General features: G+C 56.7%; 1 protein-coding gene across 1 annotated transcript; it reads left to right on the top strand.

Annotated features, from left to right (window-relative positions):
- The first annotated feature begins 1,644 nt into the window (after nt 1–1,644).
- On the top strand, nt 1,645–18,080 carry KCNG1 (potassium voltage-gated channel modifier subfamily G member 1). Its single transcript, XM_036419154.2, has 3 exons — nt 1,645–1,909; nt 11,468–12,267; nt 16,889–18,080. Exons 2-3 carry the CDS (start codon nt 11,494–11,496, stop codon nt 17,657–17,659), a joined length of 1,545 nt encoding a protein of 514 aa, XP_036275047.1. The 5' UTR covers nt 1,645–1,909; nt 11,468–11,493; the 3' UTR covers nt 17,660–18,080.
- Nucleotides 18,081–18,865: the final 785 nt, after the last annotated feature.

The following is an 18,865-nucleotide window of genomic DNA, read 5'->3' as shown; positions in this document are numbered from 1 at the left end:
CGATGACCCTGTTCCTCAGATAATCCTCCCTCTCTCCTGCTCCGCGAGCATCGTCTTTGCTGCTCCATCGCCTGGAAGCTCTTCACGGGCTCCTGCCCCGTCAGGGCTCAGTCACCTCCGCATAGGTCCATCTAAGTGGTCTCTCTCACCTGGTCGGGATGACCTAGTGGTTGAGCGTTGACCTATGAATCAGGACACAGTTTGATTCCCAGTCAGGACACATGCCCTCCAGTTGCGAGTTGTGGGCTCACATGCCCAGAGAGAGAGTGTGCAGGAGGCAACAGATCAATGATAATTCTCTCTCATCATTGATGTTTCTCTCTCTCTCCCTTTCCCTTCCTCTCTGAAATCAATATATATGTTAGATAAAAAATAAAATGAAGTGGTCTCTCCCCTCACTCTGTACCGCACCCCACTCTGCATGTCAGCAGTGTTCCTGGTTCTGCCCCTCTCCCAACAGGAGGTGAGTTCTTGGGGGCAGGGGCAGTTGCCTCCAGGGCGCCTGAGCCAAGGTTTGCCACGTGAGTGTGCTCTCTGGCCCTCTTTATGAAATCCCAGAAAAAGTGGGCCCCCACCACTCCGGAGCCTGCTCCCCTCCCTAAGGAGAAGCCACAGGCAGGGCCCACAGCCCTGGTTCTCTGACGCGAGAAGGCTGTAGAGCCTGGAAGGAAAAGAGGAGAGGAGGGTGAGAGGCAGCAGGCCTCAGGAGCCTGGTCTGGCTCTGACTCTGTAGCTCAGTTGGTTTGGGCATGGTAAAGGTCTGCCAGGGTGGCGGGAGAGTCACCCAATGGATACATGGATGGGTGAAACGACTAGGGGGTCACACTCACTCTCCCCCGGCCCCCACCCTTCCTCACTTTAAAATCAGTCCATCAATAAACAACAACAAAAATAAAAAATAAAAGAAGCTGGTTCTGCTGTGGCGCCCTCTCCGGTCCAACCCAAACCCAGCAAAAGCAGGAGGACTCCAGCCAATTCAGAGGTGAGGCTGTGCTCCCAGCGGCTGCCTGTGCCCTGGGCAGGGCCCTGGGACCCCAGAACCCGCGGGCCGCTTGGCCACGCAGACTCTGCGAGGTGGCACAGGGGGACCAGGACCTCGAGGGGAAGGCACTGCGCCTGGCACATGCTGTCCCTAGAAAAGTGATAAGAAGTGGACAGACAAGCCGCCCACAGTGGCACAAGGGGGCCCTGGCAGTGGTGCGCCGGGACCCCAGGGAGAAGCACGGGCAGGCGAGAGCGGCCCCAGGAGCTGGGAGCGCGGAGCGAGGGCCCGGGACGGTGGCGCGCAAGGACTCCATGTGCCCGTGGAGACCTGAGCGGTGGCGAGGGGTCCGGGCCAGAGGCGCCCCACGCCCGCCGGGAAGGCACAAGAGACCCCGAGGCCGGAGCGCCGGCAGCCCGGGAGCGCGGGAAGCACGCGGGCGGCCCCCGCAGGAGGGAAGGGGCAGGGGGCGGGAGGCGCTGCGCGGGGCGGCCGGGCAGGGCCGGGCTCGGGAGGGGCCGGTGGGCGCCGTCCATCCCGGGGGCCGGTGTGCGGCCTCAGCAGGGCTGCGGGGAGGGACGGCGCCGCGCTCCCGCCGCCGCCCTCCGCCCGCCCGCCCCGCGCTCGGTCCCTCCCTCCGGCCCGCCTCCCGCCTCTCCCTCCCTCCTCCCCCGGCGGCTGCCGCGCGGTGCTCCCGGCGCACACGGAGCCCGGCGGGGACCGCGAGGCGGAGCGCGCGGCCCTGGGTCCGAGTGGGGAGCGGAGCCGGCCCGGGAGCCCGAGCCTGCCTGCGGCTCCGGGAGGCGGCGGGCAGTCCCGGAGGCCGCCGGCCCCGCGCCGCCGGGGCTCTCGCCGGGGACCCGCGGGGACGGAGCCGCGGCCCGGCAACTCCACTCCGAGGCGGGGACGCCGCGACGGCAACTCGAGGTGGGAACTTTGCGCCGCAGCCTCGCCCGGCGCCCCGAGTCCCCGCCGACCCCCGCGCCTGCAGACTCGGGCTCGGGGACCGATCGGGGCGCCTCGGCGCCGACCCCAAAACCTGCCGAGGAGCGTGACCGGGCGGCCGGGGATCCAGGTGCACCTGCGGGCGGGGCGGAGCGCGCTCGCCGGTCACCGTGCGCGGCCAGCGGGTGTTTGCCTCGAGGTGGTCACCGGGGTGCGGAGTGCGGGACCTTCTCCCGGCGGTGACTTGGGGGAAGGGGTGGGTGCGGGGGGCTGCATCCTAGCGAGACGGAAGCGGAGGTGTCTCCCCGCCTTGCGGATCCTGGGAGGAGGGAGTATTGGGGAGGTGGACGGGGCGCCTGTCACTCCATCCTCAGGCAGAGAATGGGGCTCTCCACCAGTGGGCTTCGTTGAGTCATTGATTGACTCAGCAAGTCTCTACTGAGTGCCTACTGTGTGCTCGGCGCTGGGGGTTCCCAGACAACCCTTCGCCTGGAGCTCCAGCATCTGATAGGTAAGGTGGGTGGTCACCGCCTCAGCCTCAGGGTCCCCCTAACTCAGGAAGGCTCAGCCTGGATGAATTGGGCTTTTGGAGTTAGAGAGGAAAGGAGAAAAGTTCATTCCCTCATTCGTGGTGGCTTGGTCAAAGGTTGTCTGAGCACCTACTCTGCTCAGCTCACCATGCCAAGAGCCTAACACCTATTATTTCATTCATTTAACAAAGTCACGGAGGCCCCTGCTGGGGGGAAGAACATGGGAGGAGAAGGATGGGATGGGGACCGGATAGGGCGGAGGGCGGCTGGCAGCTTAAAGAGAATTGTGAGCCAGCCCTCCCTTGAAGAGCCCCCAGCCTTGGGGTGGCTGTCTCAGCAGCGTGTGTGCGTGTGTGTGTGTGTGTGTGTGTGTGTATGTGCATGTGTGTGTGTGTGTGTGTGTGTGTGTGTGTGTGTGTAGGACAGAAAGTCACCGGACAGGCCATTCTGTGGCCATCTAGTGTGTCCATTCTCCAGGGCAGAAGGAAGCAGGTTCTGGGGCAGAAGGAAAAAGGTCTGTGAGAGGCGCCTTAGGGGAGGTGGGAGTGGGAGAAGGGTTGAGAAGCACTGATCTAACATTACGGATGAAGGCAGGCTCCCACCCATGAGGTCCATGCGTTAGCGGTCCACTCAGCGGGCATTTTCTTAAACACTTGCTCTTCTTACGCACTTGCAGGGTGCCGGCACCTAAGTCACCCAGGTGGATGAGACAGACGCAGAGACACCCCCCACCCTCCTTTGCTGACACCTTGAGATAAGTTCAGGGGGAGTGAGAGGAGGGAGCAGGAGTGATTCATTGCACTTGGGGAGGGGGAGGGGGCGGCTCCTGCCTCTGTGCATCTGAGCAGAGGTTTGTCACTGGGTGTGTGATACCCACACACGTTCCTGCAGTCAGAGTCACTACGGGCAGCCTCCCCAGGGAAAGCTGGGCCCTGGGGGCGACCAGCCCCGGTGCTGGGCCAGGGGAGGGGCACATGGCCAGGCACTGGACTTCTCAGGCTGTGCTGGACCTAAGCTTGACCCCTGTGCCCTCTTCCCTGGAGCTCTGCAGAGGACCTCCTGAGGAGTGCAGGTAGCTGAGACATGGGCAGGATGGCCCCTGGGAATGGCCCTCAGCGGCCATTCCCGAGCCCAGCCCTCTCCAGCAGACAGATGTCTGTGGTGGGACACACTCCAAACCCACGGGGAACCATGAGAGCCTTGACCCCTGCCTGGAGGCTCGAGAACGCAGGCTGCCCTGAAGCCGCCTCGGGTCCCACTGACACCTTGAGTTCTCTGCACCAGACACACTGGTGCTCTGGCAAGAGGTGAGGCGTTGCCCCTGGGGAGAGAAGAACAGAGACCTGTGTCCTGAGATCCAAGGGATTAACCCTCTGGACTCCTGCGGGGTGTCTTGACGGGGCCAGCCTTTCTCCACTCTCCTTTTCTTATACGTGATGAAGAGTCAGCATGCCCTGTTGTCAAAAGATACAGAGGTCTGGGAAGCTGCCCTGGGTTGACTCACTAAACCCAGAAATGGAGTCCCTGAGTGGGAAATGGCGGCTGGAAGAGCCACTCCAAATAGAATTAGCAGGAAGGGAGAGGCAAGAAAGTCAGGCAGCAAGCACTCAATCACTGTTGGCCATTTTTATTATGGAGCCGGCTGCGTTTGATTAACAAAATCGGAACATGGAGTGAAAGTGCTACAGATAGGATCTGAGCGGTGCCTCGGGTTTTCCCCAGCTCTTGGGGGCCTCACGCCGCCCGTGCCTCACGCCTCCCAGGCAGGCAGGCAGGCAGGCAGGCACCTCCACTCTGTCCCTCCTCCCTTCCTCACCTCCCACCCCGGCTCAGCCCAGAGACTGCAGCCATCACCCTCACTGAGGAAGAAGAGCTGAGGGGTTAGTTAAGCAGGTGGCCCCTTCCCGCTGTCCCAAGGTCCCCACGGCTCCCCCACACCGGCTCCTTTGCTTATGCCTGTGTTCCCATATTTCACCCTGCAAGGAGACAAATAGAAAAAGGACCTCCTGGCTCGCACCCCGAAACACCTCCCGGTGGAAGGCAAATGTGCATTTGGTGGTATTTTGCAGCCGCTGAGTGAGGCGGCACTAGAGGCTGCCTCTGTCTCTTTTACTGGGTGTGGGGGGCGAGGGGGCAGGTGACTCTGGCACATTTACTCATGTGGGAGTAGACGGGGGGTGGAGGGAAGAGCCCAGCTCCCATAAAATACACCCCCCCAAGGAACTTGGGCCCCAGCTCAAAAGACGCCGGACAGAGGTCCAGCCCGGTGGTATTATGATGAGGACGGACGGCAAGCAGCTCAGAAAGACTTTCCCCGTGGGTACCTTGTCTCTCGGAGATTCGTCACGCCAGGACCTGGGCCTGGCTCCTGGCTGGATCCATTTTGATTAACGTTTTAATTGGAGATTAATGCAGCATCACCCAAGACTGAGTCATCCCAGCCAGGAGCCCTGACCCTGGCCGAGGAAGCCGTGCTGGCCAGGGAAGGGCAGCATGGGGAGAGCAGTGGGTCCCCGAACACCTGCTTGGAAGGAGGGAAGGACTCAGGCTGAGACGTGTGGTGTGAGAAGGAGCCTCGGGAGCTCAGGGGAGAAATGCTCTCCTTTTAAGACGTTGCCCCGGAGGCTGTGTCAGTTCATTACTGTCACATTCTGTATAACCACCCGTTTCGTGGCTTACAGCCTCACGGATTTACTGTCTTCCCGTGTTTGGCGATCAGACGTTCCACGCAGGTCTCTGGGCTAACACCAAGGGGTTGGCAGGGCTGCGCTCCTTCTGGGGAGAATCCATTTCTTTGCCTTTTCCAGTTTCTAGAAGCTTCCTGCATCCTTGGCCCCTGGCCCCACATCCCTCCAACCTCTGCTTCCATCATCACATTCTGACTCAGCCCCTCCCCCCTCCGTCTTATAAAGACCCCGGTGATGACACAGGGCCCACAGGCGATCCAAGCCATCTGATCTTCTCCCCATCTCAGATCCTGCATTGAACCGCACAGCAGCATCTCTTGACGTGTGAGGTAGCGCAGCCCCAGGTTCCGGGGAGGAGGGGGTGTACATCTTTGGGGGACCATTATTCCGCCCACCGTGGGGGCGTGGCTCCTCAGTGACGGATGGTGAGCCAGAGACCCCACCCTCGCGCCCGCCTGGTGCCATCGGAGAGCTTCTGCCCAGGAGCCAGAATGGCAACTCAGAACCTGACAGACGCAGGCATTTTGTCGATTCCTTCCTCTGCTCCTGTGCAAATGCGCAATAGGAACAAAGATGTTTCCCCCGGCCACGAGCAGCCACCTGCTTCTCCGCCTCCCCAATGGCCATCGGAAGTTTGTCTGAAGAAAACAGAGCTGAGAGGCCCAGGTGGTGGAGACATGCACCCCGTGGGAAAGGACCTCTGCCTCGCACCCAGAACACCTCCGGGAGGCAGGGACATGCAGAAAGAAAGAGATTCGGTTTGGAGTCCCACAGACTTGGCCTGATTTTGGCTTCATCACGTATTGTCAGGGCCCTGAGTTTCCACTTCTCAAAGCCTCAGTTTCCTTATCTGTGAAATGGGGGAGTTAATGGTAACACCTGCCTCTTAGGGAAGGACGTGGCTCTCGGAACTAAGGCTCTTGCATCGTGCCTGGCACTTTGTGTGGGATCGAGGGAGGCTGAGGTTGCTGCTGTTATAGTACTGACTGTTTAGCATGCACTCTGTCTGTCTGTCTGTCGCCCCCCTCCCGCTTAGAAGAGGGACAGAGAGCTCTATCCTAAGCATGAGCATAGGATGGAAGGGTGGAGACCCCTCTGGCTCCTACCCCCACCAAGCTGTCATTCCCCCCGAGTCAGACCCTGACCACCGAGCGCCCTCATGGGGGGGCTGCCACTCAGAGCTGCTTCGGTTTGGACTCTCATTTGTCTTTGGAAACGTGGACGCAGCCCTCAGCCATTGCAGGTGAACATCCTCTCCCAGGAGGACGGGGGACTTACAGAGAAGGCAGTGTCGGTGGCTCTGCTGGCTCACGCGGGGGAGTTGATCGAGCCGTTCCCAATGCAGTGTTTTCTCTCAAACCGGAGGGTTTCCGCTTCCCCAGTGAGTCTCCCCAAATGTGGGGCCCACAGAGCCTTCCAGAACCCCAAGGTCATTAAGAGAATAGGCCAGGGACTCCCCTCCAAAACTGAGAGCAGCTCCTGCACCCCCAGCCCCTGGCAGATCTCTAGGCGTTCATAGCGTCCTCTCTCTCTCTCTCTCTCTCTCTCTCTCTCTCTCTCTCTCTCTCTCTCTCTCTCTGTCACTCTCTCTCTCTCTCCTGAGCCTCAGTGAGACTTTCTAAGGGAATCTGCCCAAATGCCCACCCCCGGGCCTCCCCTCCAGCACTTGGGGAAGGCCTGGGCGAGGCTGGCAAGTCTGCATCTCCCCTGAGCACCGGGGCCAGTCAGAACCCGGTGGCTCGGTTGCTCTAATGCTTCCATTTTCTTTTTCTTTTTCTTTATTTTTCCCTGGATTAAAGCCCAGAGTTGTGTTAACCACACTCTGTCTACTTCTCTCTTCGGCCTGGGCCTGGGCTGGGCCATATTATTCACTGGCCCTTCACTGCAATCCCCATTCCCCATGCTTGTCCCCCTTTCCCTCCCTCCAGGCACCTCCCCGTGGTTGGAATAGAAATCCCTACATGTACATGAGTCTTTGTAAAATATGTAATAGTGTATGTGCTCATTTACATAAATAGCATAGTGCTATAAACTTCTGTTTCTTTTTCCACTCGGCACCATGTTTCTAAGACCTAAATGTGTTGCTAAATCTACATCTAATGTGTTGCTTCCAATTCCTGTGCCGTCTACGGGGGTCCACCATCTGCATCTACCACGACTCCCTTATCCACCCCCCCAGCCCCACCCCGATGGGCACGAGGGGACCTCTTAGCACGACCCGCAACATGGGATGCACATTCTTGGACATTGTTCCTCTCTTACATCTGATTCCCCAGAAGTAGATCCTGAGTCAGGGATCTAAGTGCAAATAATTTATCACAAGCAATGTCTGCCAAGACCCCAGAAAACCCAGACCTGGGAGATCTACCCGCAGTGGGATTCCTGGGTCAGAAGGCAGCAGCATCCTCCGTTTCCCTCCGCATCCCTGGGCTTTCCTCGAGGCAGCACCAGACCACATCCCCCCAGCAACATGTCACAGTGACTGGCCTTGAACCCAGTCTCTTTCAAAGCCGGTGGTCTCTTCTGCATCCCCATTCTTAGAGACACAGAAAATGCTGGGTTCAAATCCCACTGGATCAGGTTGAGAAAGGAGTCACCCTTGGCTGGTGGAAGGAGGGATGACAGACACCTTATAACAATACGGCGGTTGTCCACTGCATGTCCCGCTTTGGGGCAATCATGTCCCTGTGTCATTTGCATTTGTCTTCACCACAACTCAAGGAGGCTGGAGCTGTTCATATCCCCATTTTACAGATGAGGAAACTGAGTCTCAGAGCAAAGACATGTCTTGCCTAGAGTCACAGTGACTGGCCTTGAACCCAGGTCTCCAATTTCAGAGCCAGTGGGCTCTTCTGCTTCCCCAGCTTGAGGTGGTCAGCAAGGTGTCCCTCAAGCTGGAATCCATCGACCCCCAGAGGTAAAATCACTATCGTCCATCATGCTCTTGAAGTGACAGACCCAATACCGCAGAGAAATTGTAAAAGACCGGTTTTGTGTTTTTTTGTGAGAAGTGGCATTACTTTCAGAAGCAGGACTTCACAGCCTGTTTGATTCATGACCTTCACTGGGGACTGTAGAGTCTGGAGCACGTGGAACCGTCCCCCCACACCCATCGCACTGGATACGTGTGCCTGTCCCGCAGCTAGCAAATGCCAGGTCTGGCCCTCCGAGTGGGAATGGCCGGAACGAAGTGTGCTTCTCCCTCTTTGCCATCCGGAACCGTCTGCTGGGACAGCGTCACTTTCCACGCAGGACGCTGAGGCTCTCACTCACAGCAGACCCTGGGGTGAGAGGAAAAGGCGGCAGCACGCCCTGGGGCGCTTCCTGCTGGAGAGACGCTGAGGGTGGGGAGAGGAAATTCCTCAAGAGCAGAGGGGGTGACAGCCGTGTGGGCTTCACAGAGCCCTCCGGGCCTGCAGGGCCAGAGGAATGTTCCTTGGCCTCCATCATCATCATTCTTGCCAAACGGGGAGTCGTGTTCCTCTCGTCTTCGGTGGCAGATACAGCCGCAGAGCTGGAGGCGATGGTCACTGGTGTGACGTGCCCAAAGGGGGCACCTGTCACTTGGGGGCAGGGGGGCCGAGGGGGGGGGGGGGAGGATTATGGCAGCTTTGCCCGAGGAGATGGACTCCAATTTTAGGTCAGGTTAAAAGCGATCTCAATGCTCTAAAATCAGATCATCTTTATTTCAAGCACAGGTACACCCTAGTTTTCCCAAACCCCATCTGTGACACTAGCTATTCCCAAAGGTAAAGGAGTGACGAAATCATCACTTTTGTAGAAGGATTCCTGATAGGAAAGGGGGGTGGGGTTCCTCTCCAGTGTGGAAACCCACCCCCACCCCGGCTCCTAGTGAGCACTGTTTCTCATCTGGACAGGGGTGTGTGTGTGTGTGTGTGTGTGTGTGTGTGTGTGTGTACATGTGTCCAGGGTACAGTTTGACACTCAGGTACTGGAAATGAGTTTCCATGTGGCATTGATGGATTTCGATGGTACCACATGCTTCCATGGGGACTAGGTTTGGGGGAGGGATGGTGCTTTTATAAAGCAATTACACTCACTACTCTTCTATAGATTGGCTTAATTCTGGAGACTCTGTTGCTATGACTTGAGGATCTCAAACTCAAAGGCCTACAGGGGCCAGGACGTAGAGGGTGTTAGGAAGGCCACAGGAAAGGCGGGGACTGTGGGGGATGGCAGTGTGCACGCCCTGCGTGAAGGGGACGGTCATCTCTCAGCTGGAATTTGGGCCGAATGTTGCCAGATAGTCTGGGTTTCAAGAGAAACCAAGAATATGAATTTTTACCTAAAATTTCTCATCTTTCAGAATCTTCTCCAAGCCAGGAAAAATATTTGTGAACCAAATTCGGCCCAGGAGCTAGGATGAATAAGCCGTCTCATTCTAGCGTGGAGGGCTGGAAGGGAAGGAGTCTACGTAAGCTGACACTTTGACCCCAGTTTCTCAGAAGTGCCCTCACCATGCCGGCCTCTCCAGCAGGAAATGTACTCATTTGGCAAACACGTCTCCAAGCTCCGAATGAGCACAGAGATTAAGAGATGAGTCAAGTACAGTTCTCCCCCCAGGGAGCAGGGAGTCTAATAAAGAAGCCAGGCTTGTGCACAGATACTTCTAAAAATGGGTGATTAGGCCGAAACCTGTTTGGCTCAGTGGTAGAGCGTCGGTCTGCGGACTGAAAGGTCCCGGGTTCGATTCCAGTCAAGGGCATGTACTTTGGTTGCGGGCACATCCCTGGTGGGAGGTTGTGCAGGAGGCGGCTGGTCGATGTTTCTCTCTCATCGACGTTTCTGGCTCTCTATCCTTTTCCCTTCTTCTCTGTAAGAAATCAATAAAATATTTTTTTTTAATGGGTGATAAGTGCAATGGAGATAAATGCACCTTGAAGCGGGTGGGAGGGAGGGGAAGAAGAGGGGAGGATAGAGTGAGCTCGATTTAGCTGGCAAAGCCAAGAAGGCTTCCTGGAGGAGCAGGCGTGCCCGTCTCTGTTCACGGCTGTATCCAGGAGGACGTTTGCCAATTCGTGAATGAACGTGGTGCTGTGGTCGTAACTGAGCATTTCTTTGGACATTACCTCTTACTGGTGGCAAATGATAGACTTTTCCCATTTATGAGAGCAACATCCCTCCAAGATAAACACAAATAGTAATAATAATCATCGCATGCCTACTATGTGCCAGGCACTGTGTTAAGTACTCTTCATTGAATCATCTTGACAACTCTATGAAGTAGGTCCTATATCTGCACCCATTTCACAGATGAGGACATTAAAACACATGAAGGTTGAGTAACCTGCCCGGGCCATGAGGCTGCAGAGTCTGTGCTCAGAAGCACCACACCAGTGCCTTTCCTCCTTGGCATTGTGGGCCTTAGGGACCAGATAATTCCCTGTTGTGGGGCCTGGCCTGTGTGCTGTAGGAATTTTAGAAGCATCTCTGGCCCCCATCGACTATGCCAGTCGCATCCACCAGACATGACTATCAAAAATGCCTCCAGACATTGCCACATGCCCCCTGGGGGAGAAATTGGCCCTCGTTGAGAACCACTGGTCCAAACTAAACTGCCTTTGCAAGCTTAATAAATAGAAGAAGAAGAAAAAAGTGGGGCTAATGTTCAATGGAGTTTTAAGTAAATAATAGTACAGAGCTTGCCTGGCAGTCCCGTGGGCCGCCAGCTCCGCGGGCTGGGGGCCCTGTCTGATTCTGTGTGTGGCTGTGAATCAGCAGTGCCTGCAGCAGCGCCTGGCACACAGCGGCATCAGCATACTTACATAAAAGAAGCGGGTGTGGAGGAACGGTGACACTCAGGGGATGCTGAAGGATGCTGCTGCTATTTTCACTCTTAAGCGAATGTTTTCGTCCGCTGGGGCTGCTATAACCAAATACCTGAACTGGGTGGCTCACAAACAGGACATGTATTACTCAGAGTTCGGGGTGAGGAGGGGAGGTGAAGTCCGAGACCAGGCCGCCAGCCTGGTGGGGTTCTGATGAGGACTGTCTTCCTGGCTTGTAGATGGTGCCCCCTTACTGGGCACTCTCAGGGTGGAGGGTCAAGGCTCTGGTATCTTTTCCTCTCCTTAAAAGGGCACTAATCCCATCATGAGGGCTCCACCCACATGGCCTCATCTATACCTAGTCACTGCCCCAAGACCCCACCTCGAATATGGTCCCACTGGGGTTAGGGCTTTTCCCTGTGAATTTGGTGGACACAATACAGTCTGCAGCAGCAAATAATCTGCAGGATCAGCATTGTCAGCTGGGACTCGGGGGTCACTGAGGGTCTCTCCTCTCTTCTCTTCTTCCCCCAGGCCGGAGAGGGATGTGAAGACTCAAAATGACCCTCTTACCAGGAGACAATTCCGATTACGACTACAGCGCCCTGAGCTGCACCTCCGACGCCTCCTCCCACCCGGCCTTCTTCCCGCAGAGCCAGTCCCTCAAGGGCGTCTTCTACCGCCGGGCCCAGCGGCTGCGGCCTCAGGATGAGCCCCGCCTGGGCGGCCTGCCCGGGGACCGCCGCAGGCGGATCATCATCAACGTGGGCGGCATCAAGTACTCGCTGCCCTGGACCACGCTGGAGGAGTTCCCGATGACGCGGCTGGGCCAGCTCAAGGCCTGCACCAACTTTGACGACATCCTCAACGTGTGCGACGACTACGACGTCACCTGCAACGAGTTCTTCTTCGACCGCAACCCCGGGGCCTTCGGCACCATCCTGACCTTCCTGCGGGCGGGCAAGCTGCGGCTGCTGCGGGAGATGTGCGCGCTGTCCTTCCAGGAGGAGCTGCTGTACTGGGGCATCGCCGAGGACCACCTGGACGGCTGCTGCAAGCGCCGCTACCTGCAGAAGATGGAGGAGTTCGCCGAGATGGTGGAGCGGGAGGACGAGGAGGACGCGCTGGACAGTGGCAGTCAGGACAGCGAGGGCCTGGCGGAGGGAGACGGGCCCCGGGGCCGCTGCATGCGGAGGCTGCGGGACATGGTGGAGAGGCCGCACTCGGGGCTGCCGGGCAAGGTGTTCGCCTGCCTGTCGGTGCTCTTCGTCACCATCACTGCTGTCAACCTCTCCATCAGCACCTTGCCCAGCCTGAGGGAGGAGGAGGAGCAGGTAAGAGCCCGCAGCGGTAGGCGGGGAGACTTGCGGCCTGGGGGGTGGTCACTCAGGACGGGAGACAGAGCTGTCTGCTAGGCCACCTCCTCTTGGAAGGCCACAGCTCTCACCGTGTCACCTCCTCCAGGAGGCCCTCCCTGACTGCACTGGCTGAGGACCACCTTCCCTCCCTCCTGACATTATGTCATCCGCCTCCTCATTCCAATATGAGCTCCATACCTGTCCTGCTCTGTGCCCTGTGCCCCAGTGTCTTGCAGCAGTGTCCAGCACCACAAGGCACTCCAGCGCTCTCTGTTGGATGAATGAATGAATGAATGAATGAATGAATGAGTGAGTGAGTGAGTGAATAAATGGATGGCATGATTTACGATGTGCTTGGCCTGAAGCACATGACACGTCATGGACATTTATTTCACCCACTTAAGTCCTTTCTCGACCTTCCCAATTCCCCTGTATAAAAATACCCCAGAAATGTAATTTCTGTGGTGGGGATGCGTGTGGGCACGTGTCTGCACACAGTGAGCATGTCTTTGTGAGAAATGAGTGAGTGCACGGGAAGGGTTCGCTCCATAAGCTGGCGCACGGGGAGTGCTCCATTCTCAGGGCCCCCGCTGAGCAGGCGAGCCAGGGAACCAGCCCTGCCTGCGTCCCATCTGACAGAGGCTCCTCCCGCATCCTGTACCCCTGGGCAGTGTTCTCCCAGCCACGTGACAGATGAGAGCACTGAGGCCGAGCCGCTGGCCCAGACCCAGGTCTGACCGCGTCCAAATTCCGTGTTCTTAAATGTGGAACTGTGGGTTCCACCTGGAGCCTGAGTCCTGATACAGCCCACAAAGGTGGGTTATGGGCTGCACTTCCCAAAATGTTGACTTGGTCCCCAACGTTTATTTATTTTTAAGATATATTTTTTATTGATTTTGAAGAGGAAGGGAAAGGAAGGGAGAGAGAGAAACATCAAGGATGAGAGAGAATCACTGATCGGCTGCCTCCTGCACACCCCGCACTAGAGATCGAACCCACAACCTAGGCATGTGCCTTTGACTGGAATCGAACCCGGGACCCTTCAGTCCACAGCCCGGCACTCTATCCACTGAGCCAAACTGACTAGGGCTCCAACATTTAAAAGAAAGGTATTTTTCATTTAAAAAGTCAAACTCCCCTCTCCTATTAAAAAATCTGTGTGGTGGAGCCTGCTGGTCTGCCATCCCACACGGCCGCTCTCGCTCTCGGGGGGAGCTGGGTCCCCGGGACGCCTGCTCCCCGGTTCAGCCTCCTTCTGTGTGAGACCCTCGGCCTTTGAGTCGGGACCCCTTCCACACACATGGAGCAAATTTCAAGACAGACAGAAAGGTTTGGGCAGGTGTGAATTGTATAGGCCTTGGAGAGATAAGTTTGGCAGTATGAACTGAATCCAAATAGCATGCCAGCCAGCATTCACTGAGCACGGGCTGTGTCCCTGATGGAGAACTGGAGCTGCTCACCACGTGAGTTTTTCCACATGCACGCAGTATGGAAGAAGTAGCAATACTTTGGCATTTATAACCTGCAGAGGATATCTGGCACTTTTTTATATTTTGAATTTTATTAGTTTCTTATTCCCTAGAGAAAGAGGTGTAACCAGAGAGAGAGAGAGAGAGAGAGAGAGAGAGAGAGAGAGAGAGAAACATCGATGTGAGTGTTAAACATCAATCAGTTGCCTCCTGCACACCCCCACCCTCACCGGGAATCTAGCCCACAGCCCAGGCAGGTGCCCTGACAGCCTCTCAGTGTGTGGGATGCCACCTAACCGACTGAGCCGCACCCGCCAGGGCTGTCTTTGTTGAATTTTAAAAACAAGTGTTGCAACCACAGCATCACCCAGTAAAATTAACTATTGATAGGCATAAGGGGTGCTGATGAAGAGGGCGGGACTGGAGCCAGACAGCCTAAATTTAAATCTGATTTCCTCCACTCTGGTTGTGCATCTGTAGGCAAGTTACTAACCTCTCTGTGCCTCAGGTTCCTCACCTACAAAAAAAAAAAAAAAAAAAAAAAAAAGACAGAAAACAATCATCATCTGAGACCTTTCTGGAAGTACATGTACTTAGATTAGCATAGATTTTGTTTCAGCTCCAATGTATGTGACCCTGATTTCATCAGGAAAATGCTAATAAAGCCAGTTTTATTCAACTTCTGAAACTTGCTTTTTAAAAAGTAGTTCTTGCCGTAACAGGTTTGGCTCAGTGGATAGAGTGTCAGCCTGCAGACTGAAGGGTCACGGGTTCGATTCCGGTCAAAGGCATGTACCTTGGTTGCTGGCACATCCCCAGTAGGGGCCGTGCAGGAGGCAGCTGATTGATGTTTCTCTATCATGGATGTTTCTAACTATCCCTCTCCCTTCCTCTCTGTAAAAAATCAATAAAATATATTTTTAACAAATAAGTAAATAAAAAGTAGTTCTTAGCCTTTCTCATGACTCAGTGACAGCACTATTCTCTGACTTCATTTGTGGAGCAGTGGGGTGCACTGCCTCAGTTCCCCCTCGAGCACCCGTTTCTCTGTCTGAGGATTCAGGCACCACAGGGAGTCCCGGGGACCAGGGCACGTCTTCCAGCCTCAAGGAGCATCTAGGCCAGTGGAGGGAGGACAGGGACACCCCTGTGAGCACACGTGTGAGAACAAGAAGTCTGAGACCTCAGAGCCCCCCAGGATGAGTTCATCTCTCCAGCCTCTGACGTGTTTCTAGAGAGAGAACTATGAACCCAGCTGTCCCCGGCGATGGCAGGCCGCCCCAGGCCGCAGCCATCAGTGCCTGCCTCTCTGCCAAAGGCCCCTTTGAACGGGAGGTCACCACCACCCAGTTCTATTCCAGAGAGACCCACTGGCAGCCCGCCTACCAAGGGCAGCACTCAGGTGTGTGCGAGAGGCCGATTGGGTGTTTTCTTTGTACTGACTTATCGCAACATTTCCCATCCCGGAGATTTCACAGAAAACTCCAAGCTTCCAGCCTTTCTTCACTGAGGCTGTCTCAAGCCTGAATTAGTGATTCAGGGCAGCAATCAAGAGGGGGTGGGGGGTCACGGGAGTGTTTGCCATGCTCTCGGGCAGCCTCCACCCCAAATGTCTCAGCTCCCCCACTTCCTTTGCCCGCCTGGCCTTGAGTTGCCCCCTCTGTCTGAACGCCAGGCCAGTGCCCTTACGTCCGTCCGGTAACACATATGAGCTGCTCACCTGCCGCACACCAGGCCTTCTGCCCCATTATTGGGATTACAGTCTGCTGGGACAGGAAGGAGGGGCAGAGACAGACAATAACCATGATAAATAAGTACTTAAAAGCATATAAAAGACGTTAAGTGCTATGAATAAAGAGAGTGGGATGAGGGGAATCCGCTATAGGACAAAGGGAGAGGGGGATTTTTAAACAAGGGGTCACCAAGGCCTCCCTGGGAAGGTGAGATTGAAGCGAAGAGCTGGGGCAGGAGGGCAGAGCCGTGTGGGTGTCTGGGGAAGAGGAATCCTGCTGGGGAGAGTCAAGGCCGGGCTGGGGATGAGCCTGGGCTGCTGGAGGGGCAGTGAGGAGACCCACGAGGAGGGAGCAGGTGAGCAGGTGGGCAAGGGCGAGGAGGCTGGAGAGGTGGCAGCTGCCATGTGTGTCCTGGGAGACTTGCTCTGTCCCTCTGAGTCATGGGAAGGGTGCTGACCAAGGAGGGCCAGGAACTGACTCATGCTCAGGGTCCCTCTGGCCGTGTGTACTATGTGGATTGTAGGCGAGGGAGCCAGGCAGGGGGTGCCCACCCTGCCCAGGTGAGAGAGGGTGGTGGCTAGACCAGGGTTGGGGCCGCGAGAAGTGATTTGATTCTGGAATCATTTGAAATAAAGAGAAATAAAGGTTTCCTGAGGATTACGTGGGAGGTGTCAGCACAAGGCTCAGGCTCTTGTCCTGAGCAAAATAGGAAAAGTAGAAACACTGTTTGCTAATCAGGGGAGGGACAGGCGGGCTGGTGAAATCAGGAGCCCAAAGGAACTAGATATTTTTTCATCTTTACTGAACTTACTGGGGTGATATTCATTAATAAATTATACAGGGTTCAAGTGTACAGCTCTGCAATGAAACTAGAACGTAATTGTTCTTACCACACACACAAAAAATGACAATTATGTGACATGATAGAGGTCTATGCAGTAACCATGTTGCGATGTTCAGATGCACCCATCAACATATGGACACCTTACACTGACATGTTAATTATACCTCCACAAAAATAAACGTTTAAGAAAGTCAGGAGCTGGTTTGGGACATGAGTTTGTGACTCCCCTCAAACACCCAGAGGTGACATCAGGGAGGCAGCCCAGCCATCTGGGTTCGAAGGTCAGGGGTGAGGTCTGGGCAAGAGAGAGAGAGAGAGAGAGAGAGAGAGAGAGAGAGAGAGAGAGAGAGAGAACGCGGTGGTCAGCATCAAGATGACACCTCAAGCCCTAGCGGTCACCTAGGGGTGAGCATCACTAGCTAGAGGCCCCAGGGCCATGTGACACAGGCGGGTGGGTGGGCGGGCGGGCGGGCCGGCTGTGCCCAGGGCAGAGCTTCGTGCTCCTCCCGGGGGGACCGCTGACTCTCCCGGGCCTCTCCCCTCTCGCCCAGGGCCAGTGCTCCCAGATGTGCCACAACGTCTTCATCGTGGAGTCCGTGTGCGTGGGCTGGTTCTCCCTCGAGTTCCTGCTGCGGTTCGTCCAGGCGCCCAGCAAGTTCGCCTTCCTGCGGAGCCCGCTGACCCTCATCGACCTGGTGGCCATCCTGCCCTACTACATCACCCTGCTGGTGGACGGGGCCGCCTCCGGCCGCCGCAAGCCGGGCGCCGGCAACAGCTACCTGGACAAGGTGGGGCTGGTGCTGCGGGTGCTGCGGGCGCTGCGCATCCTGTACGTGATGCGCCTGGCCCGCCACTCGCTGGGGCTGCAGACGCTGGGCCTCACCGCCCGCCGCTGCACCCGCGAGTTCGGCCTCCTGCTGCTCTTCCTCTGCGTGGCCATCGCCCTCTTCGCCCCGCTGCTCTACGTCATCGAGAACGAGATGGCCGACAGCCCCGAGTTCACCAGCATCCCCGCCTGCTACTGGTGGGCCGTCATCACCATGACGACGGTGGGCTACGGGGACATGGTGCCCAGGAGCACGCCGGGCCAGGTGGTGGCGCTCAGCAGCATCCTCAGCGGCATCCTCCTCATGGCCTTCCCCGTGACCTCCATCTTCCACACCTTCTCCCGCTCCTACCTGGAGCTCAAGCAGGAGCAGGAGCGGGTGATGTTCCGGAGGACCCAGTTCCTCATCAAGACCAAGTCGCAGCTGAGCGGCATGTCCCAGGACAGCGACATCCTGTTTGGAAGTGCCTCCTCCGACACCAGAGACAAGAACTGAGCCTGGAGACCACCACCGCCGCCACCGCCACCGCCAGGTCACCCCCAGCCCTGCCTGCGGCTTGACGCTATCGCCATCACTGCAGACGCCTCGTAAGGCTCCTGCCGGTTCCGAACGTGGCCCTGGCCTAGGACTGACCCCGTGCACGCCCCTGGGAGGGTGTCCACAGCATCCCAGAAGGGTTCCTGCCCTCCTCGGCCAGCCCAGCTGGTCCCAGCACACGGCGTGACCGTCCCCGCCCGCCCTTGCCCTCAGGCCTGGGTCCCTCCATGAGGAGGTGCTTGTTCTTTCCACCATGTACATAGCATGCCCAGCCAAGACCTGCTTCCCGGGTGTGCCTAGAGAACACGTACCAACGGCCGCAGCCGCATGTCTGTCTTCCCTGTGGGTCACATGCCATTAAAGAAAACCAGTGAAAAGGTAGCACGCCTCCCCTGGGTTCTCTTAAGAAAGGAGAGTATCGCCCAGCAGAACCCGCCAGTGTGGGGACCGGAAGTAACAGGCCTGTCTCCCTGGGTCCCTTGGGGCCAGGGGGGCCCCAGTGGGGCTGGAGGGGAAGGAAGGCTTAGGGAAATTTGTTGGTAAATACGGAATTCGCTCTCTCTTGTCTCTCTCTTTGGCTCCCTTTTTCCTCCTCGCCCATCCCTTTTTCTCCTATTTTGCACCTTTAGGCCCATATTCTCAAACTTTTCCCCCAAGGTACCCTTCACGGTTCAGTGCACACCAAGAGGCCTGTCAGCATTGCTCACTACAAAGGTGAAATCGCTTCGTTTTATCTTTTAAAAAAAGAGGCTGTGCTTTTAATTCTGTTCCACATTTATTTAAAATTTGGAAAAATACTTTAAACTATGTCTAAATCGAAGCTGAGAGTGGGGTTGATGCTTCAGGGGTGTGGGGAAGGGGTTCTCTGAACAGTCTGAGACGCATAGTCTGAAGCTCCCAAAGGACTCCCACATCCCCCAAAGACCCACAGAGCACCTGCCGCAGGGAGCACCTCCTGACCTCATGGATTGAGGGAACCCCGGGCCATCCCACCTGGCTAACTCAGCTCTCAGGGGTCAGAGCCCCTCATCCCTCGGTGCCAGACAGTCACAGCCTGTCTTCACCCCCATGGGTCCGGCAGCGTCACTTCATCCCGGCCCACAGCCCCTCCCCTGGGCCAGCAGCACAACGCATGCTCCAACGCAAACCCGCCCGCTGGCTGCC

This window comes from Pipistrellus kuhlii, unplaced genomic scaffold, assembly GCF_014108245.1.
Source record: "Pipistrellus kuhlii isolate mPipKuh1 unplaced genomic scaffold, mPipKuh1.p scaffold_m20_p_6, whole genome shotgun sequence".
Lineage (NCBI taxonomy): Eukaryota > Metazoa > Chordata > Mammalia > Chiroptera > Vespertilionidae > Pipistrellus > Pipistrellus kuhlii.
The sequence above is the reverse complement of the archived record's forward strand: the minus strand, read 5'-3'. Positions and strand labels throughout refer to the sequence as shown.